This window comes from Uloborus diversus, chromosome 4 (assembly GCF_026930045.1).
Source record: "Uloborus diversus isolate 005 chromosome 4, Udiv.v.3.1, whole genome shotgun sequence".
In the NCBI taxonomy this organism is placed as follows: domain Eukaryota; kingdom Metazoa; phylum Arthropoda; class Arachnida; order Araneae; family Uloboridae; genus Uloborus; species Uloborus diversus.
Genome location: NC_072734.1, coordinates 61,699,237 through 61,722,881, shown reverse-complemented (window position 1 = coordinate 61,722,881; position 23,645 = coordinate 61,699,237). Strand labels below are relative to the sequence as shown.

The 23,645-nt window shown below is 33.4% G+C and overlaps 1 protein-coding gene across 1 annotated transcript; it reads left to right on the top strand.

Annotated features, from left to right (window-relative positions):
• Positions 1-1,692: 1,692 nt before the first annotated feature.
• Positions 1,693-23,238, top strand: LOC129221319 (ADP-ribosylation factor 1). Its single transcript, XM_054855786.1, has 5 exons — positions 1,693-1,793; positions 14,060-14,249; positions 19,721-19,831; positions 20,304-20,428; positions 22,943-23,238. The coding sequence occupies exons 2-5, from the start codon at positions 14,102-14,104 to the stop codon at positions 23,102-23,104; spliced, it is 546 nt and encodes a 181-aa protein (XP_054711761.1). The 5' UTR covers positions 1,693-1,793; positions 14,060-14,101; the 3' UTR covers positions 23,105-23,238.
• Positions 23,239-23,645: the final 407 nt, after the last annotated feature.

Genomic DNA, 23,645 nt, shown 5'->3' with positions numbered 1-23,645 from the left:
CTTTGGAAATTCAAGTAGTAAGTTTAAAACTGAACATAGTTCAATCAATATATTAACACTTGATGACAAGGTATGAACACTTCATCAATATTAATTATCAACACAAGCATAAAAAATACCTAAAAAATCAGAAAATGAAAGTAGCAATTTATTTTTTATTTAATTTAGATTCATTAAAATCGAATATATGCTTTCAATATAGAAACTATCAGCTGTTGCTTCGTTGACAGAAACGTCAAAGAACATAAGATGAAAAAAAGCTTTTTAAACTAGATTAATTAGCAGATTGCTTGCAAAAAAAATATATAAAGATTACTTCTTTTATTTTTCGAAACTTCATAGGTGCTAAAACGAAGCTTGTAAAGTCCGATCTTGTGCCCCAATGCTAACAAACTCTCAAGTTCCAGATATTTTGCAGCCTTGTGCAAAAAATACGTCTGTCTACCCACAGGAATCACCAGGAAAATGGACAGGGAGAAAGCAAAATTATGACGTATTTCCCAAACATTATAATGAACATCCTTTTAAAATAATTTAAAGTTTGTATGCCAAGGTTCAGTTTGTTCAAGGAAAAGAGAAACTTTACGAGATGACATGACGGAAACTTATCGAAAAATATCAGATGATTATGAAATTAATAGTTGCGCAAGGAATTTACCCCACACAATCTCTCGTGCAAATTTATTAAATTAACTCATGAAAATAAACTCACATAATAAAGGTTTATTGAATTAGTTCTGTGAATTTCACATTATAATTAAATATTGCGGCTGGGTGCGGTGCAACCAGCCAAACACATACTACGTATCCATTCTCAATCATCCTCAATCCTCAAATATTGGTGCATCACGCAGTTGCCAGACCGGCACAAATGCGGAAAACTATTTTATTATAATGGAGCTGTGGCGTTCGTAGACTCAAATCGTGATGATGACACAGATGACGCTGCTTTCGAATGCGACTTGCAGCCATGCTTGCAGCACATTCACGATTCTTTTTTTTTTTTGTTTAATCATATATGATACACTTTTCCTTTCCTTACTGTCTTGTGAATCAACGATAAAAAGAAAAAAAAAAAAAACAATGGAAGGAGATGGCGTTTATTACAGGTAGAATCCCTATATGAAAACGTAGTTTTCATTCCAGGGACTCAGTTGCATGCCCAGTTGTGTGTACTTTAAAAACTTAAGGGTGCATTTAGTATTATTTATAATGAAAGATACTATTTCAACTAAGCTCTTTCCGGTCCTATCTGAATTATAAACAAAATTACTGAAAAGTTTACGCGAAAAACTTTCAAAGCTTGCGTTCGACGGTAACCGGTTTCTAACCGCAGGGTTCTTGACAGCTACCGGTTAACTGGTTGCTTCCTATGTCGTTAGTTTTATGAGAGCCTTACCGGTTGATATACCGGTAAACCGCAACTCTAGCTGTTTGATTGGTTGATGGAAACACGTGACATGTTGACCACTTATATGTATTTTTCACCTGCGTGTTATTCGTCTGCGTCATGTCAGCGCAAGTAACCGGTGATCAACCGAAAGCGTTCGATGAAGCATTGGTTCGTGAACTACCGGTTAGTAACCGCTGACATCATTGTTGTCACGTGATTAACCAACCGGTCACTACCGGTGTTTCTCGTCGAACGTAAGCAAATCTGTTTCCAATCTTCTAGCAACTAATCTGGCAATCTAAATTGTGATTAAGATTTCTCTCGCTGTTGGCAATGCAGTTACTTATTTTTGTTTTTAGTTTATCGTCATAAGGAGTATTCCTTAATATTGAAATTCAATGTTAGTTCATTTATCTTTGTTAAATTTCCTTGTGTAATTATTTTACACTCTCTTTAAACGTCTAAATTCTACGTCACTGGTATAATTTTGGTACATTCTTTAAAGTGCCGTGTACATCTTAATTTTTATGAGCTGTGTGTGTTGGCATTTAACACATCACTCTCACACATTTTTGTATCTTTCTATATTTTTATACGTATTATGATTATTTTCCATGTCTCAATGAAATTTGTATCTTTGTGTTGGGGTTTGGTTTTATGTTTGGCATTTGAGTTACCTACCATGTTGTATGTATAACTTTTCATTTTGCAATAAGTTACCGAAGCATTGTATTCCTACAATACATTTTATGTTTTTCAATGTACTGGCTGAAGTTAAAGTGTTTGGTGAACTTCGAAGAGGATTATTAATTTCTCGAGGAAAAGTATAATTACAAGGGACGTAATATTTTATTTTCATTTACTTAGTCGGCATAAAGAAAATAGCAGGTAGCTGCCATATTTGGCCACGACTTTTTGAGTTGCTGAAATAAGGATAAAGATCTCAGGGGTCTGTCCAGGATTTTTCACAGGGTCCGTTTTTTGTGAAAAATAAAATAATTTTGTGAAAAGTGAATTATTTTTGTGAAAAATAAAATAATTTCGCAAAAAAAAAAAAAAAAAAAATTTGTTAAATCGAAATTTTAGAATTTAGAGCAGGCACAAACTACATCATTTAAACTTAAAGTAGAGAGTTTTCCTCTTCTATGTTGAGAATATCATTCTGGGGTGTTTTTCTAGTATTTAGCGGGGGGGGGGGGGCATCGCTAACTCAAGTAGCAATATATATCTACCATTCTACATTATGTTAAATTATACTAGAAATATTTCTGTACAGCATTTAAAATAATTGTAACAAAAAAAAATAATAATAAATAAAATTCAGACGAGGGGGTTCAGCATTTAACTTTTTGACCCAGGACACTCTTAAAATTGCACAGAATTTCGTTTAAAACTTATAAATTCCGTAATTTTAACAAAAATAAAAATAGATTTTATTTGTTTACTTCTTAACAAAGCGTACTAAACATCAAAAATTCAAAATATCGGAATCCCATAGCGGATGCAAAGAGATCGCAATTCTCAAAGTGAAGGCATCAAAGGTATAAAAACGGCTTGTAAAAGAAATATTTTTGATAAAATTATTTTTAAATTGCATTTTAGAGTCCTATGATAAACAAAACATATCATTAATATCCGTGGACACAGCTAAAGCAAAAATAAAATTAAACCATTGATTCAGCATTTTAATTTTTGAGTCATAAAAGAAAATGGAATTTTGCTTTAAAAACTTGAAGTGCGTGTTCTAACAAAAATAGACTTTTCATTTATTTGCATCCTAATAAAACGAAGTTAGCTTGAAAAATGAACAAAATATGATTCTTATATCGGATGTTAAAAGATTGTATTTTTAAAAATGTAGACATCTAAAGAAAAAAAAAGGCAAGTAAAACAGTTTATTTAAAGTTAATCATCCTTGTTAGCATCGAAAAATCAAACCCATATAATTTTCTCCCAAAATAACAGTTGAACATCGCACCGCACCATAGAAACGCAAATGTTGACAAGCTGGTAAAATGATGAGAATATTTTCTAATCAAGTCATTATAAAGGTTTAACGCCAGACGCTAAATGGCGATAATTTTAAAGTTAGTAACCCTATCTGAAGCGATTTTTTTCCCCACCCTTACTATCCCTTTGCAGTTCTAAGTTCATTTCGCTGATATATATTATTATTGTTTATTAAATCATCAGTGGGGGAGAAAAGTGCTTACCAAACGCCTTTTCAGAAAAGTTTACAACAACACCGCTGCTAATTAGCTGTGATAAAACAAAATTATTTGAAACCAAACTTATTTCCAGCTGTTAATTTCTTTCCAAGAAGCGAAAAACAAGCATTATATTTATTTGGCAGTAGCACTTTATCGCTTGCAGGAGCATCACAAGAGTGCCGATTTTTTTTTCTTTGCAAAATTAGCAGATTTTGTATAAGCTGATCCCTCTAATTTGACTTTAAGAAAGGTTCCAAAAATTATCGGTTTAATATGCGTTACTTTGCTTTCAGATTTGCTCCTTCAAAAAACAATTTGTGAAAGATCCGATCTTGTTTATCAGAATTTTGTGAAGGGTCCGTTTTGGTTGATCGGGATTTTGTGAAAGGTCCGTTTTGTTTGATAGGGATTTTGTGAAAGGTCCGTTTTGGTTGATCGGATTTTTGTGAAGGGTCCGTTAACGGACCCAAATATCCTCTGGCCAGACCCCTGGATCTACTCCCGTTTTTCCCACTCTCCAGTTCAGAAGTGCAAACTTGTGTTTAACAGTCATTAAAATAGAAGTTAAAGTTTATGTAACATGGAATAGTTTCGTACTTTTGCAGAAATTGACTACTTAAAACCTTAGTTGTTCAGTCTTTTAGATGTTTCAGTATAATTCGTTAATCGTCGTTATAACGTTTTTTACACTTACTGGAGAATTTAACTAAAGCCCTTTCAGGGTGGAATATTTTTTATTTGGAGTAACATGAATTATTATATTTCCATTTAAATCAGCTTAAAATAATTGAGGGTGCAACTTTCCCTTATAAATCTTCATATTTATATTCTAACAGTTGACACCAGCAAGACACAAGCTTGAGTACAGCTTGAGGACTTTGTATTTTCCAGGGATGAAGTTTTACTTCGTTTGAAAAATATTAAAAGACTAAGGCTCCGGGACCAGATAATATTTATCCAAAAATTTTAGTTGAACGTGCAGAGGAACTAGCAGATGTAATTGTAAATATTTTCAATGCTTCTTATAACTCAGGGACAGTGCCAGAGGATTGGAAGCTGGCTAACATTTCACTGCTCTTAACATTACTCCAGCTCATCTGATTCCTATTCCGGGCTGATGAGTGCTAAAAAGCATGAAACTGCAGTCCTCAGATGGAATAACTGAGCTGGCAGTGTATTTTAAGTATTTCTGCCTCAGCCCTGGCTTTAGGGCGGTAACTTACTGCAAAATAATAATCTATTGTCTAGTTTTCAGTACGGTTTCGGAAAAGGTATAAATCTTGTGCAAATGTAGTAATTTATTACATTTCTGTGACAAAGTTACCATGGCTTTAGACAATAAGTATCCTGTAGATTTTGATTACATTGATTTTCAAAAAGCTTTCAGTAAGGTACTGCATGTTGCTCTACTTAGCAAATTAGCTGATATAGGAATATGAGGGAAAACTTTCATTTGAGTAAAAAACTGGCTGACCGGAACAAAACAAAGGGTAGTTGTAAGGGGAAATTATTCTAAATGGAGTGAGGTTTTAAGCGGGGGTCCCTCAGGGATCAGTGTTAGGGCCTGTTTTATTCATTGTTTTTATGAACGATGTTCATAAAAATATTTCTGGGAACATGAATTATTTTGCTGATGATGTCAAAGTTATGAGGATTGAAGAAAAAGCAAATCAGCTGCAAGAAGATCTAGATCATTTTACGGAGTGGGCTGATAAATGGGGCATGTTGGAAAATGGGAAGTGCTACATTTAGGGCATGGAAATGTGTACAAGTTATTATTTGCAAGGTTCAGTCATTAATCAGGCAGAAAAAGGTACTAATCTGGGCATCTTAATAAGTCAGGATTTAAAGTGTAGCCAACAGTGCAGCATAACTAGTTACAAAGCCAATAAGATGCTTGGGTTTATCAATAGATCTATTTCAAACAAATCTAAAGAAGTTCTTCTGTCCTTATATAGAAGTTTGGTAAGACCTCATTTGGAGTATGCTGTTCATTTTTGGTCTCCTTATCTAAAGAAGGAGACCAAAAGAAAGATATTAATGTATTGGAAAGGGTTCAAAGGTGAGCTACAAGGCTAATAAATGGACTTTCTCATTTAGACTACGATTCCAGGCTTAGAATGCTAAAAATATACAGTCTGGAGCAAAGAAGAGACCGAGGGGACATGATTTAGTTGTTTAAGTTTATTAAATTGAAATATGTTACGGGGCTAAAGTTTAGCTCTGAAAACAGCACAAGGGGCCATTGTTTTAAGCTATTTAAATCTCAGGCTAACATGGATATTAGGAAACCTTGGAACAGCTTACTAGAAGAGGTGGTAATGAGCAAGGGAGTAGATAATTTTAAGAGGGCCATTGATCTTCACTGGGGATTGTAAATTGACAAGGAACCAGCCTAGCCGGGCCCAGAGCCTGTTGCTGGTCTTCACTTTTGTATTTGTATATTGGCAATTTTTTACAATAGATCATCAGATGATTGAAAATATTGTGCAGAGTTTATGCTTGTTCGCGAAACATAGTGTAAAGCACATACAGTGAAACCTGCGTAAGTTGACCACTTACGGTGCATTACTTTAGTGGTAAACTCATAGAGGTTGATTTATATGATATAAGACTAATTATGAAACTGAAAAGATGATCAACTTACAAGGGGGGTCAACTTTACAGGTTGTACTGTACTGAAAATTTCAAAATAGTCTGCTAATAATCTATTACAATTCTTTAAATTTATGAGGTGCTTATAATTAGAGACGTACTGAGAACTCGGTAACTACTCGGTACTCTGACAAATTTTGATCCAATACTCAGCCAATACTGAGCAGTTGTAAAAAATTTAACATTGTTCAAAACTGATTTTACAATTTAAAAAAAAGTGCAAGCATATTATGTACTGCAATCATTTACAAGTCAAATTTAAATTTTAAGAATAATGAAGTTTGTTATGCTTCAACAAAGTAAATTTTTATTTTTTAATTCCCCCAAAGTTAATAAAACATTTATTAAAAATGGGGCAAAACAAGTAAGTATAGCAAGTATGAAATTTTTATATTATTAATTGGATTTTTGTTACAAACAGAAATTATTTATAAGAAATATAAAAATACCTTTGCTTAAAAAATAAGAGCAAATAAAACTACGTTAAAAGCATAGATGTGCAGAAACCCTGCAGACACTTGTTTTGACGACGTTACAAGGGATGCCTTTTTCAATGCACAAAATGTGAGCTTATAGATTTAAAAACATCGGAAAAAAGTTGGATTTTTTTGTTGGATGCCTTTAGATTCATAAGCTAACATTTTATGCACTGGAAAAGAAGTTCCTTGTAATGCAGAAACACGTGTCTGCAGTGTTCCTGCACATTTGTGCTTTTTATGTTTTATTTGCTTTTAAAAATTATTTATGTTTGGCAGCCCAGAACTATAATGGATTGATGTAATTTCTTTTAATTCCAACTTGATTAATCGTACCTTTTATTTGTTTATTTTTAATTTTAAAAATATACCTTTTATTTATTTGTTAATTTTTAATTTTAAAAATAATGTTTTTTTTTTTTAAATTTTTGATGCATAAAATTTCTTTAGTATTTCCTAATTGAATTTCAGCTGAAATTTTGTTTTAATTGATACTTGGTATTCGGCCGAGTACTCGGCTACTTGGCCAAAGTGCTACTCGGTACGTCTCTACTTATTATGCAGGTTATCTAGTAGACTTTTTAGAGGTGAAGTTACTGAAAACATAGATTAATCAAGATTATTGGTTGAAGCTGGCCTATCCTTTAGGGAATCAGCACTTTAATTAAAAGTCAATGTCTCACATTTCTTTGATGGCTCATTTCATTGGTATTTTTCTGTGATCATGAAGCAAGCAATGTTTTAGCATCCACTTTTGGTTTATGATACTTTTTTTTCATTTTCTTATTAGTATACAATATGCAGCATATTGAACAAAAATACTTTGCTGTTTTCAATGCAGTGACAGTCCCTTATGTGAATCACGTTTGTTCTAAACAGTTTTGATTTCATAAAATGCTGGATTTTGTCCTGTTTTTTGAGTTTGATTAATTAAAGTGGTTGTTTCAATCAATCTGCATTCGCTGTAGTATAAATATTTATGTATAGTATTGACTACCAAGTTGCAAAAAGAAAAAAAAAAAAAGCAACATCCATTGATCAAACATTGTGCTGACTGCAAACATTGCAACACAATCATTTTGGCTTTTAAAGCCGAGATATAAAATCTGTAAAATTTTGAAATCTGGAAACATTTCGGTTCTGATCTTTCCAGATTTCAGGGACCTATGAACACACGGTGCGGCAACAATATGGGTCATATTGTATTTGTTTTTATGAAAAAAAGATGAATTCTCGAATTTAGGAGATACGTTTATCTAAAAACAAATTGTTTAGGATGGTGATAGATTTCTGAAATCAAGGAACTTTTATCTCTAGTTTTTTATAGAAAAGGATTGTCAAAGGAAGACTGGGGTGGGGTCTGGGTCCAGGAGACCCCATATCACCTACAGCCTTGGAAATTTTATACAAAATTACTTTGAGCCCCGAGCGGTGTGGAGTTATTTTTTGAATTTCCAATTAGTTTTTTCCTAATTAATGTTTTAAGCTAAAATTTCATATAAATTAACTATTGAAGGAATGAAAAATTTCCCACACCCCTTAACATTCTATGTCATTCAAAAGATTTTTTTTTTCTGCATCATAATAAGCTTGTTCCAACTGTCTCATTTAATTGAAACAGCAGACATAAATGTTTCTATTTTAGCCAAAGTTCTAGGCAAAACTTAATTCAAGCCCTAAGCTATAGAGAAAAATGTTACTAGAGATTACTAATGTACAACTTTTCAAGAATAAAAAGCAGCCGTTCTGCTATGCTCTGAAATCCCCTTGCACATTTAGCTGTAAAATTTTGTATAAGTTAGTTTGTATACCTCGGAGGAAATTTGCTATTTCAAGTGATTCTCCCCCCTCCCCCTGCATTCTTTTACAGCTGTGCTCTCATCTAGATCAGGGTTGTCCAACTAGCGGCAGCCAACTTCTGATTCAGTATATATCTTTTTTCAACATTTTATAGTATCAAGAAGCGTCCGAGACTACCATTCTTGGTCAAGTCAGAGTCCCCGAAATTTCCTCTTGTTCGCAAATGTAGCTCTGTGATCTCCAGACTTACCCGTTCTTTCAAACAAGAAAGAACAAAGAGGGGGCCTGAGTTCTTTAAGTTAATCCCAACAGAAGGGTTTCCAAATCTGTGTGACTTTTAGTGTTCACTCTAGGAAAAAAAAGGGCAGGGTGCTGGCCTTTGAAAGGGCACTATTTCAACACAGTGTCCCCCTCCCACCCAAGACCAATGATGCACCACTCAAAAAGTACTGAGCGCCCCCTCCCCCAAAAAAAATTAAGAGGAGAAATAACACTTAAAACACCTTGCAAATATTCAAACAGTCTAGTCTGCACCATGATCACCCCCCCCCCCCCTCGATCGCCGTCACCACTGACTTTAGTATTAAATATGATTTCATCCAAAAAACGTACTTGTCTTCAGAATAGGGTAGCTCACCCCCCCCCCCCCACACACACAAATGCCAACTAAGCTAAGCACATTTTCCATACTCCTAGGAACATTTGGCAAAAACTGAAACTTGGCTTTGGGTGTTTTTCAACATTTTTTCAGGCCATAATTTTAACTACCTATAAGAGTAAAAAAAAAAATTCTAGGCATTTCAAAACCCTTTGAATTTCAATTTAAGAAGAACAGTGTTTAATTACTGATCTCCCCTTTCTACCAAAGAAACTGCCTAGTAATGTGCATTGTGCCATTGAGTATTTTAGTGGACATCAAAATCGTGATGAGTGTAAATTCTCCTTTTTTAAATATACTACACTTCAAATGGAATAATTAACTTAAAATACTGTGTGCAGTGCTTCAAAATGCAGTGGTAGCAAGTTGCAAAACTAAAAAGACTTTATTTGAGCTCTATTTCCTTGTAATGGAGTTGTTCAAATTCATAACACAAATGTGTTGGCAGATGTATGCGCTCCTAAATGCAATACATAAGCAGCTTGGGCCAAGCTAAGATTTTTATCTCAGACAATTTGTGAAAATTTAATATATCGGCATTTTAATTTTGTGATTTTTTTTTAAAAATCAGTTGCATAATATTTTAATTTATAAAGGAAAAAAAAAACAGTGCAAGATCATTTTAGTTAGAAAAAAGCACAAGTATGTCAAAAGTATGGTTTTTATTGTGTCAATAAGTGTTTTAAATAATTGTTATATGAATCATATAAAAAGATAATAAAAATTCTTAGCAAAAAGGAAAGAATTGAACGCCCAGTCAATGCGATGTTTTTCCATTCCAAACGGTTTTTAGGGGGGGGGGGGGCTGAGGATGGGGGGTTAAAAATATACCCTTGCATTTTAGCATAAGATATTAAAAAAATACCCTTGCATTTTAGCCCAGTAAGCTTTGTACTATGTTCTTCTTAGGAAACAATCAGAAAGTTAACTTTCCAGAAACAGATGTGAAAAGATTGCTACAAAATCACTAGCAATGCACTAAAATTAGCTAGGCCTAATTTCCACGTGCAAACAAAAAACGGACACAAAGGGCTGAAATTGTTTGGAAAATGTCCTATTCCCTCTCATTGTTGATTCTCAGACGATCAAGGATGGGAAGGAATGAAACAAAGATCTCTCCCTTCCAGAGGAACCTACTCCTTCCCACAACCTTTCAAATACCCACCCTCAGTAGAAAGAAGAACATGCCTTTGTTTCCTACTGATAAACCTGTTTGAATTCTGAGAATCTCATCCCCTCTTTGCCTATTTATTTGCTTCCCCTTTTGTTTATGGGGCCGTTTTTCAGGGTGAAATTCTGGGAACAAGGATAAGACATGAGCGTTTTTGCAGATGATCGCTGGACAAATAAAATTGCCCCGATATCGCGGCAGATCGAAACGACGGTTGAGGCTTCTTTTTCAAAACACAGGGTGAAATTTCTTTTTTTTTTTTTTTTTGAAAAGGGCGGGGCGCATTTCGCGATCTAAAAGAAGGGCAGGGTGCATTCTGCTGATATGGAAAAGGGCAGGGCGCTGCGCCCTTCAAAAACGGCCTAGCGTGAACACTAGTGAATTTGGTCCTGAAAATAACCTCCATGTTTGGGAGCACATATTTATACAAAAGTACTTTTTCGGCGATTGAACTTTATCAAGAAGCTCTCACAGGAGCTCTCTCTCCGACAGTTCATTGTTAGACCTTTGGCTGGCAACAACAAACATCGATGTTGACATTTCTGTCCTTGTAAAAAGGGCGATTGGCCCCAATTTTCCCATTAAAATGCAAGCAAATTGTTTTATAATCCTTCTATTTCATTGTTTTATAATTCCTAATTTAACCATTAATTTTTACTGTATAAAAGGTAAGAGGTTATTGTTCAATTTTTAAAGATAAGAGGTTATTTTCCAACTGCGGCCCGCCAGGTTATCAGTGACCGGAATTCTGGCTCGTTGCAGTTAAGACAGTCCTGATCTAGATCAAGGCTAAAATAGATCACCACTTATACTGACCTTTTGCTACATTCAAATGATATAGCTTTGTTTATTTGGCAGATTTTTTTTTTTTCATAAATATGTTACTTTTAGTCTTATTTGCTTTGTTCAAAAATTAAACATTAAGATTTAAACTTGATCAATATTGCTTTTGGTAACGGTTGACAACCAAATGAGCACTATATTTTGACAAATGTGCTGAATATTTTTGAAAAGGATCCAATTTTTCTGATTATTCCCCTAAATATAAGGCATACTCTGATTTAGACTGGAATCACAGGACACCATAAAAAGGACAATATGAATAGAAAAAATGACACGTTTAAGATTTATGCCAAGATAACTTGTTTGGGCCCATGTTGTGGTTTATCAGAATTTTCACCCTAATATGTACTTTTGCAGGCATTTCATGTTCATAAAAGGGTATAAATTATCTTTAACTAAAATTTATCCTTTCACTTCAATACAATTAAGTTTGTAAAACCAAAACTGCGACAAGATTTATGTGATACGATTTGGGTTTTAAGTTTTTTAAATAACTTATTAGTAATTTTGTTTTTATGTGTTTTCATCAAGTTCCTTTTTGTTCAGGTGGGAACGGAATGTTTACATTTTTCTAACTATAATAAGCCCATAAGCTTAAGTTCTATTTTTAATGGGAGGGAGAAAAAGGTTTTCTTTTCATTCAAATCGTAATACATATTTTAATCTGACTCTTCTAAATGACGATATAAACACCCGCAAACCAAATGAAATTGAGCAGCAATCTCTGGTGGTTGGTGTGTGTCAGCAAGCAGGGCGAAAAGTCACATAGTTCTGGAGAAAAAAAATGAATTAAAAGGTGGGGAGAATTTGTCAGTTTACCCAAATACAAAGGAGTATTTTCAGCCTTTTTCAAAGTTTTGATGATCATGGCGGTTCATGCAACTCGCCCGTGTTGGATGGATGTACACCTCCTTTTGTGGTGTACTTCAGGGTGTCGGCCCCCTTCATGCAGCCTGCAGCAGTACATTAATTAGTAACCAGTTTATTAATTTTTAACCAGACGGATCACTGGAGTCATTTTATACCGATTCCTACTTTGCTGTTAAATTGAATTAGTTAATTAATAGTAAATTAATCTTCAGCGTGGCACACCTCTAAAACCATTACATTACCAGTCCGCTGCGTCTCTTAACCATAGACATGAGAAACTCGGTTCCCATGTTTATGCTCTCAATCAGAAGATCGAAACACTTCCGCGTAAAGCATAAAAAATAATCACAGGAAAAAGTGTCTATAATTTGCCGAGGCAAAAGGTGGCATTGGGAAAGAAGGATTGAGTAGGAAAAAACGGGTAGGCTGCCAAAAAAGCACTTTCGCTTTGATTGGTAAAAGCGGAATTGTCCATAGGAGAAGCTATCTAAAAGTGATTCTGAAAGAAGAAACAAGGAGAATAGTTTTGTTTTTAATTAATGTATTTGTAAATTAAAGTTGCGCAATAATAACAACTAGCTAAACTGTAGCCAGGAGGCAAATTACAAAAATTTTGATACCTGGTTCGATGCTCAGTCGCCTGGCGTTCACCAGGAGTTGCGATGACATAGATACATACAAACTTACATTACAGTAAGCCCTCAGTATATTGCGCCTCGTTATATTGCCCATGCGAATATATCGTGCTTTTCATCTGTCTCCCAAAAAAATAAATGAAATAAAACTTAGCTTAAATAGAGATCACTTAAGTTATAAAATCATTGTATTTCCTAGGAATATTAGTTTCTTCTCTTTTCAGCCAATAATGAAACAAGAGTGCTTTTCCTTTTGAGCTCGCTACATTTCAAGAAATGTTAATTCAAATTCTTATTTTACCAGAAAAAAAAAACGATTAAAGAATGTTAATATTTTAATTTTGTTTTCTAGATATTTGGTAAGACAACTACCTTTTACTTCTTTTGCTCAAAAATTCAGCTTAATATAAGAATAGGCTAGATAAATTTAGATGCACGTCATTTACTTGAAGGTTAAAAGGATTGCTGTTTTTAATGACTTCGGTTATATGGCGCTTTTGGCTATATAGTGCTTTTTTATTGTCTCCCGACAAGAGTGATATAACCAGGGGCTACTGTATTAATTTTATATGAAATGTTGTTTTGTTTATAATAGTTTTAAAAATATTTTCTAAAGAAAATCTTTTTGGGACGATGTTTCTTTTGGTAGTTGTAAAAAATAGCTATGATATAAAATAAATAAAGCTACGAAAAGAGTTTTTTTCTGAAAATTTAACTTTCAAGTATGTTACATGCAACATGCCATTAGTAGAATTATAAGACTTAAATTTGATATTTATTATCTATACAGCATGCTTATTTAACACATTGAGATTATCCTAAGTTGGCAACTGCACCATTGCTCAGTGCTGCAATCTTGTGCTCTTCCTTTTTATTCATAATTAGTGATACCTGAATGGCTTTGCCAGTAGTAGAAAATTAAAAGGTCTTTTGGTTCGCCAGTATATTTACAAATAATGTATGATGAATTTCTCGCGAATTGACTTGCCCATGTTATGGTTCCACGTTGTGATAACTTTGTAATTTACTTGTCCATTTTATAATTTTGCTCGGGAAAATGTTATTAAAATTGGAATAGATAAAGAACAAAATCGAATTTTCGAAAGATCGCTTCGAGGTGCACACACCCATGCTACAAACCAACTTTGTGCCAAATTTCATAAAAATCGGCCAAACGGTCTAGGCACTGTGCATGTCACAGAGATCCAGACAGAAAAACATTCAGACTTCTATTATTAGTAAAGATGAATATGGTCTGCAAAGTGATATTCTACTTCTTTTTTAACTTGATTTTTTGTCATTCATAAAAAAAAATATTAGTCAATTTAATGTTATTTTTCTTTTTTAGTGCTTTGTCAAAATTCTAAAATATTAAAAGAGAACCGGCATCATGGGAAACGTATTTGCCAATCTGTTTAAAGGCCTTTTCGGTAAGAAGGAGATGAGAATTTTGATGGTCGGCCTCGACGCTGCCGGGAAAACTACCATACTCTATAAATTAAAGCTAGGAGAAATTGTTACTACTATTCCAACTATAGGTAAGAATTTAAAAATTGCTATCTTTATTGGGGGTTTGTTACTGCTATTCCGATAATGATATGGCTTCATTTTAAAAAATAAGAAACAGAGTTTGCTAGTGCAAAAAAATACTTTGGTAACAAATCAAGGTTCATAAAGTAAGCATTTTTAAGGCATTGTCATATTACATTCTGCAATGCAGAAAATGTGACAAGATCATCAATGGGATTATAAAATAACTAAAAGAACTCTGAAAAATACAAGTCCCATAATTTAAAAAACCTAAAAAATTATTTTCTTGGAAATTAAAAATGGAAAAACATAGTCGGCTGCTGTGGAAGTTTTTTGCATCACAACTGTTTCAAATTAGATCACCATGTCGTGGCACAATTAGTTTTGACTACTATAAACAACCTGCTATAGTTGTTCATATTTTTATCTTGGGAAAGCATAATATTTAAAATATGCTTGAATGGTGAAACCTGATAACTAAGTGCTCAGTCTTATAAATTACCCGTACAACATTGATCTTTGGAATGGTTTCAACATTGATCTTGAGTGTCTGATGGGTCAGTTGTTTCTACATAGGCGGATTTAGACTGAATTCTGGGGGTGCAACACTATGGAAGGGGGGGGGGGGGGTACAGTGTTGCCAATGGCAATTAGAGCTTCTATTTTGATGGTAAAGGCTATTAGGGCGACTATTCTAGTTAAAATATGGGCATAAACGGCTATTTTGCAATCAATTGTAAAAAACGACGATGATTTTAGTAAATATAACTTTCTTTTTCTTTTTCCTCCAAGGAGAAGAAAAATTATTGGAAAAAAAAAGAAAAGCTGCTTATAAGTTTACCCCCTAGTTACCAGGGGGAAGGGGAAAGGATAAGTTTTACAGCGTTTAATTTTTGAAAACAATCGGTTTCAAAAGAGGGAAAATGAAATGTAATAAACATTTACGACCGGAAATGTCATGTTCATATTTCTGTACAAAAATGGTCCCTTTTGCGATCGCAATTAAAAAAAAGTATCGTATTTACGAGTGCAATTTTTGTAAAAGGTTAGTTTTTGCAAGCGCAATTTCTGAAAAAATCGCGTTTGCTGAAGTTTTCTTCTTTCCGTACAAGCAAAACAATATTGTCACCATACAACAATAGTATAACACACAAATTATAAATATAAATACAATTACATTCTTCAAATTTTTGAAAGCCAATTTTCAATAAAACATTATTTATCTCAAAAAAAAAACATACAGCCACTCTGGTGCAAACCATAAATTGCTCTATTAAGCTTACAAACTAGATTTTCTTTCCCGTCTATTGCAAAACCCGGTGGTTGCTTCATATAGATGCATTCCTCTAGAGGTGCACATAATTAATAATTTTTTTAAGCAAAAGGTACAATCGTGAAATTTTGCATTTCAGAAGAGTGAAATCTGATATGCAGATAATCCAAGTTTGGTGTCAATGCGCATGACCGTTTACCATACAGTATCGGGGAAATCAGGAAAAAGGTGCTAATATACCAGTGCATAATTTAAGATTTATAAATGTTACGATTACATCCGGATTGTTGGAGAACCTTAATGAGTGAAGGATTTCAGGTAGCCAAGTTAGAAAGCGTTTGTCACAGCTGAGCAAGTTTGAGAGACGTTTGATCATCGGCATGAAAAGTGTGAACTGGTCAACGAGCCGTGTTGTTGCCCAGGTGTATCATTCACAGTGTTTCGTTAGAGACTGTTGGAGGCAATGGACACGAGATGATACCCACGTGCAAAAAAACGGGTCTGGAGTGACCAGGTAGACCAGGAGGAGAGAGGTTGGAAGGATCGTGCGGCAAGCGCTTGCGGATCCCACAGTTATTCATTTCACCATACAAGCAGACGTAGGGGTAGCAGTTGTTCCTCGAATCGTTTCTAAACGTCTTGCGGAAGTAAATCTGCAGTCCATGCGCCCTTTTCGTGTACTCCCTTTTACACCAAAACATGGCTTCTCCGTTTTGCAATGGTGCGAAGCCACAGTGACGTGGGAGGTCATTGATTGGCAAAAAGTGATGCTCAGTGATGTATCCCGATTCAATTTGGGGTCAGATTGTATCCTCGCACGGATGTGGAGGCACCCTGGAGAAAGGTACCATTCCACCCATTCTATCGCTCTACACACTGACTGCACAGCGGGCATAGTAATCTGGGAGGATATAACCTATGATAGCCGGTCCACTCTAATTATGGTACGTGGAACCTTAACGGGTCAGGACCGTTTCCACATCTAGGACCGTTTCTAAATGGCCTCCCAGGAGCAATTTTCTAGCAAGATAATGCTCGTCCCCACACAGCTAGAGCTGCTCAAGACTTCTTACGTCTTTTTGAAACTCTTCTATAGCCAGCCCGCTCTGCCGACTTGTCCCCTATAGAGCATATATGGGATCAGCTGAATGCCAGATGTCACCATGCTACTCTGTGCAAGATTTAGAAGTGGTTATTCAAAATTTGCGTGTTTATCTGCCTCAGGACAACATCAGACGCTTAATTAGTTACAGTCGGACAATACAGTCAATACAGTCAGTACAATACAGTACAATACAGTCAGACTGTATTGCGGCATGTATTGTAGCAAAAGGGGGTCCAACGCGCTATTGAAGTACTAGTGTATTTATCTCATTTCTTAGCCTGTATTTGTTCAATTGTCTAGATTTTGGGATCAAGTGTATCTCTCATCTGTATTATTCTGTGCATTAAATTTCACTTCAATCCAATGCTTCCTTCTTGGGGGGCTATATTCATTGTTCCTGAGTGTAATTTTTATATTGAAAACACTGGTTGAAAAAATAAATATTGGAAATATCAAAATATCATTATATTTTCAAAATAAATATGGGATATTTATTGCGATATGTATAATGATATATATCGGCGAACCCTGGTAAGAACTAGACATGAAACGGTTTGTATCGTTTATGAGGAAGTGTATTACAATAGTCGTATTTTTTGAATTTATTAGCCATGATTTCAAAAAAAAAAGAAAAAGAAATGAATGATTTACCAATAAATACCCAATTAGAGTGTATACATACAACAATTCCATAATACAGCACTGAATAGCAAATTATTTAAGAAATGTGCTAATTTGATGTATGTAATTATTTATTTTCTTTCTTTTCTGAATGGATAAAAATACTTCTTAATATGTAGCACGATTTCTCTCACACTGGCTTTGTGTAGTGACTGGGTCACATAATGAATTGAATATTATTGTATTTTTGGATTTGCTTTCAAGTGAATTTTCTTGCATTGTAGCTGTAGATAAAGGTCAAGATTCAGAATATTTCTAAGTGGCCAGTGGCCACTAGACCCAAAAAACTTTGTGGCCACCACTGTCACCAAGTTTTCAAGTACAAAATGGGAGAGGTGTTTTCACTATTGCATGAAAAAAAAATAAATAGAACTTTACAGAATTACATTTTAAAAGCTAAACATTTTAACATGCATTTTGTGTTCTTTTTTTTTCTCCAAAACAAATAAATCCAGGCCTGGATCTGCATACTCGCAGACCCAGCAATGCAAGAGGGCCCAACGGCTGAAAAAATTGAAGAAAAGTGGAAACAAACTAGAACTAAGATTTATTAACGTTACAAATATAGACTGCTGGCCTCTGTGGAGGGGCCCTACAGATTTTGTTTCAAGGGTGTTCAAAGTTTATAGATTCGGGCCTGAATAAATAAATGAAAAGTCGGCAGGAAACTGCATTTTAGATGAAATTTACAAAAAGTACAATTTTGCTGATAAAATTTCACTTTTCCAGAAAATAACACATTTAAAAAAAAAAATCTGGCTTTTTTGTGTTATTTTCAGTATTTTTCACTGAGATAGGCATCCAATTCTGTTTTTGGAAATTTGGCCAATTAATTAGTCTTGTCTGCTTCCATCTTGCGAATGACCAAACATGGTGACACACAAAAGATTTAACAAATGAAAGTAATTTTGATAATGAAAAGCCCTCAAAAAACAATAATTTAGATGAAAGAGTCAGTTTTCAGCACAATAGCATCTAAGCAATAAGGATAAAATAATAATCTGAAGATAAAATTTGAAGAAAAAAATTTTGCATTTTTCAAGAAAATTAATAATTATCCAGGGGAAAAAATACAGCACATTTTGCGGAGTCTTTCATAGTTTGCATTGTTTTGCAATAGACATCCAGTTCTATTTTCGGAAACTTAGGCATTTAAAGAACATTGTCTACTTCCATCTTGGAAGTGACCAAATATGGCAACTGCCCTAAAAATTAAGATTTAAGTTTTTAAATTTATAGCTTAAAAATAATTATAAAATGTTAAATCCTCATTAAACATCAATTTAATTGAACTGTTATAGCTTTTAGCACATTAGTGTCCAATACAATAAGAATAAGATGAAATTTTAAATACAAAATTTTTCATTTCTTAAGAACGCTTTTAAATAATAAAAAATAAATAAATAGATAAATAAAATGCTTTACAGCACATTGTGCATTATTTTTAATAGTTTGCATTTGAATAAACATCAAATTCTGTTTTGTTTTTGTAAACTTAAGCACTTAAGTTCTTTGCCTACTTCCATCTTGTGAGTGACCAAATATGGCTTCTATGTTTCACACGTAACTGTCTTGCCGTTCTGGTCAAAAAATGATCTTTCTTGATGTGTTTATCCTCAGGCATAAATTCCAAAGCGATTATTTTCTTACACCATCTTGAGTTTGTGCATAATTCCTGTTAATCGCAAGATTTTTTTTTTAGGAACAACAGGGGGGGGGGGGGATGGCGACTGAGGACGGATTTTTAAGTTTGCCACTTTTTCAAACTAGGTCGTCACGTGGCGAGTGGCGCCCGTTAATCTTGACCTTTAGCTGTAGAAAAATATAAATTGTTTTACAAACTTCCTGATGAATATATATATATATATATATATATATATATATATATATATATATATATATATATATATATATATATATATATATATATATATATATTCCTGATAAAATATATTTATTTATTTTGAAAATCCGATCAAAAATGTTGATGTACAGATATCTCACATCTGTACCAGACAAATTTCAAACAGTATTTCTTTTAACTGGTTAACTTAAAGATTTACACTTACTTGAATCATATGTTCTTGGAAAGGACAGCTCGATGCATTCTTAGAAATATTTGCTTATTTCCAGCAGAATTTTTAAAATTTATTTTAAAGGTTGAATTTGTCCCAAATTTTAAAATAAGAACAAAATTTATTATTGGTATCCTCTTGCTGTGAAATTAAAGTAATTTTTGCTGTCTAATTTTAACAAAAATTTTTTAAATAATATTGTACAAGTATTTCAAGTGTACAAGTAATTTTGTGCACTTTGAAAGAAAAAAAAATAACTGGTAGGATTAAAGTTACTTATTTTGTGTACTTGAGTGATTAAAAGAATTACTCGTACGGTTATTGATCTGTTTTCATGTTTCATAGGTTTTAATGTTGAAACTGTAGAGTACAAGAATATCAGCTTCACTGTGTGGGATGTTGGAGGCCAGGACAAAATTAGGCCATTATGGAGACATTATTTTCAGAATACCCAAGGTAAGTGCATCCAAGAGTGCACAGAGTTAGCAAACTCTAATCTGGTACTTTTCTGTTGAAGGTACACACACGTTTTTTTTTTGGCGATTTTTAATCTATTTATTGTTATTTCAAACTAAAAGTTTCGTAGTTGACGACATTAAAAAATTCTAAATTCTAGGGTTGCCATATCTTTTAGATATTGCCAGTCGCTTTAAGCAATCTTTCTATTATCTCTAAGGTTGAAAGTAAACAAGTTGCCAAGCAAAGTGACCTTTAACGGAAAATTATACTTTTATAGTTCTAATTTCTTTTTCTGAATGTGTTTGTTGTTCTAAGCAATCTAAAAAATATGAAATTGATGTATTGAATGCTTTGAATGAAAATGCCTTAAACTTTTTTTTTCATTCATTAGTTTTTTATCATAAAACCTCCTTTTAGCCTAAATGCAGCATAAATCTAACCTGCATTAATTTGTCATTTTACACTCTAGGTCTCATTTTTGTGGTTGATAGCAATGACCGTGAAAGAGTCGGGGAAGCTAGAGAGGAACTTATGCGAATGCTTGCAGAAGATGAACTTAGAGATGCCGTTTTACTTATTTTTGCCAACAAACAGGTAATATTCTTTTCGTATGTTTTTAGTGTAGAAATATTGTAAAGTTCCGAACCTAATTTATGTAGCCTAGGTTGTTGATTTTTCTTTAAATTTAGAATCAGTAAGTTGCTGACAAAAAGAGTATTTATTTTTTGTACATTGAAGATAAGGGTGTATGTGTGTGTGTGGTAAGGAGTAAAATTAGCAGAAACCATGTGGTGACTTAAAAAAAAAAAAAAAAAAAGGGGACTAAAAAATTATTGAATGATTGCCTCCTGAAAAAAATAAATTATGACTTTAAAGTGTACAAAAAGCATTTTGTTATCAATAAATGCAATCTTCTCCACTAAAATCAAAAGGCGTTTTTTATGAAGCAATTTATAAAAATACATTAAATTACTCTGTTTAGAATTATTAATTTCAATAAATAAAAATATATACATTCAGGGGTCTGGCCAGAGGATATTTGGGTCCGTTAACGGACCCTTCACAAAAATCCGGTCAACCAAAACGGACCTTTCACAAAATCCCGATCAAACAAAACGGACCTTTCACAAAATCCCAATCAACCAAAACGGACCCTTCACAAAACTCTGATAAACAAGAATGGATCTTTCACAAATTGTTTTTGAAAGAGCAAATCTGAAAGCAAAATAACGCATATTAAACCCATAGTTTTTAGAACCTTTTTTAAAGTCAAATTAGAGGGATCAGCTTATACGAAATCTGCTAATTTTGCAAAGAAAAAAAAATCGGCACTCTTGTGATAGTCCTGTAAGTGATAAATTGCTACTGCCAAATAAATATAATGCTTGTTGTTTGCTTCTTGGAAAGAAATTAACAGCTGGAAATAAGTTTGGTTTCAAATAATTTTGTTTGTTTTATCACAGCTAATTAGCAGTGGTGTTGTTGTAAACTTTTCTGAAAAGGCGTTTGGTAAGCACTTTTCTCCCCCCCCCCCCCCCCCCCCCCCGCTGATGATTTAATAAACAATAATAATATATATCAGCAAAATGAACTTAGAACTGCAAAGGGATAGTAAGGGTGGGGAAAAATGTGATCGCTTCAGATAGGGTTACCAACTTTAAAATTATCGCCATTTAGCATCTGGCGTTAAACCTTTATAATGACTTGATTAGAAAATATTCTCATCATTTTACCAGCTTGTCAGTATTTGCGTTTTTATGGTGCGGTGCGATGTTCAACTGTTATTTTGGGAGAAAATTATATGGGTTTGATTTTTTAATGCTAAAAGGATGATTAACTTTAAATAAACTGTTTTACTTGCCTTTTGTTTTTTTCTTTAGATGTCTACATTTTGAAAAATACAACCTTTTAACATCCGATATAAGAATCATATTTTGTTCTATTTTCAAACTAACTTCGTTTTATTAGGATGCAAATAAATGAAAAGTCTTTTTTTGTTAGAACACGCACTTCAAGTTTTTAAAGCAAAATTCCATTTTCATTTATGAACCAAAAATCAAAATGCTGAATCAATGGTTTAATTTTATTTTTGCTTTAGCTGTGTCCACAGATATTAATGATATGTTCATCATAGGACTCTAAAATGCAATTTAAAAATGATTTTATCAAAAATATTTCTTTTACAAGCCGTTTTTATACCTTTGATGCCTTCACTTTGAGAATTGCGATCTCTTTGCATCCGCTTCGGGATTCCGATTTTTTGAATTTTTGATGTTTAGTACGCTTTGTACTAAACATCAAATCTCTTTTTATTTTTGTTAAAATCACAGAATTTATAAGTCTTAAACGAAATTCTGTGCTTTTTTAAGAGTGTCTTGGGTCAAAAAGTTAAATGCTGAACCCCCTCGTCTAAATTTTATTTATTTTTTTGTTACAATTATTTTAAATGCTGTACAGAAATATTTCCAGTATAATTTAACATAATGTAGAATGGTAGATAAATATTGCTACTTGAGGGAGCGATGCCGCCCCCCCCCCCCCGCTAAATACTAGAAAAACACCCCAGAATGATATTCTCAACATAGAAGAGGAAAACACTCTACTTTAAGTTTAAATGATTTAGTTTGTGCCTGCTCTAAATTCTAAAATTTCGATTTAATAAAACAATTTTTTTTTTTTTTTTTTGAAATTATTTTCTTTTTCACACAATTAATACACTTTTCACAAAATTATTTTATTTTTCACAAAAAACGGACCCTGTGAAAAATCCTGGACAGACCCCTGACATTGTTTGAGCGAAATAAACGGCCGCTATTTCAAAAAAAAAAAAAGACTAATATAATGAACTGGTCACTGGTGACCAAATAATTACCCCAGTTCTGCCCTAAATATTTGGTAACAACCACATGTCTTCATTTTCCTTAGAGACAAATGTTGCTTCTCTATAAAAGTTATTGAAAATTTAATGGCATTGAAGCTATAAATAAAAATGCCTTTCATTGGTAATCTTTGTTGATTACCATTGTAATGAAATGATTTAGCTTCACAGATAGTGAAAAATGCTCATAGTTATTCAGTCCAAATATTAACTTTTCTTTTCTTTTCTAGGATCTTCCAAATGCAATGAATGCAGCCGAGATCACGGATAAGCTGGGCCTTCACTCTCTTCGAAATCGCAATTGGTACATCCAGGCTACATGTGCCACTTCTGGTGATGGACTTTATGAAGGCCTGGACTGGCTCTCCAATCAGCTGCGAAATCAGAAGTAATTTGGGCAGCCATCAATCATGGTACATCAGGCATGAAGTCTGTTCATTCTGTGGAACTAAAAAATATGCAAAACCCTCATTTTGTGTATTTTTTGGGAGGGTCGGGGGTTTCATTTTCCAACTGTTCCTTTTGATATTTTTTTAAAAATATTTTTGGCAAAGCAATGGAGCCAATAAATTTAAGTAAATAAGTTAGATCTGTATTGGACTCAATAAAATTGCCAGAAGTTGTAAACAGTCTCTATACACAGAAGTAAATTGTATCGGCTTTTTTAGTTTTAATTATCATTTGGGTTATAAATTTCTATTAAAAAAATGGTTATGTATAAAGAATTTTAAGATGGTTTGTATTTGGATATGTATATATTTGGATGTTCTACAAAGAGAAGGATGAAATTGTTCACTTTTACCCCTGAATTTCATAGCACAGAACTTTCTTTATTTAAATTCAGATGTTTTGTTATTTTTTGCTAAATAAATTTAATGCAAATTTTATTTATGATTTTATACCTGCCTCTTGTCTTTATTTAATAACATTATT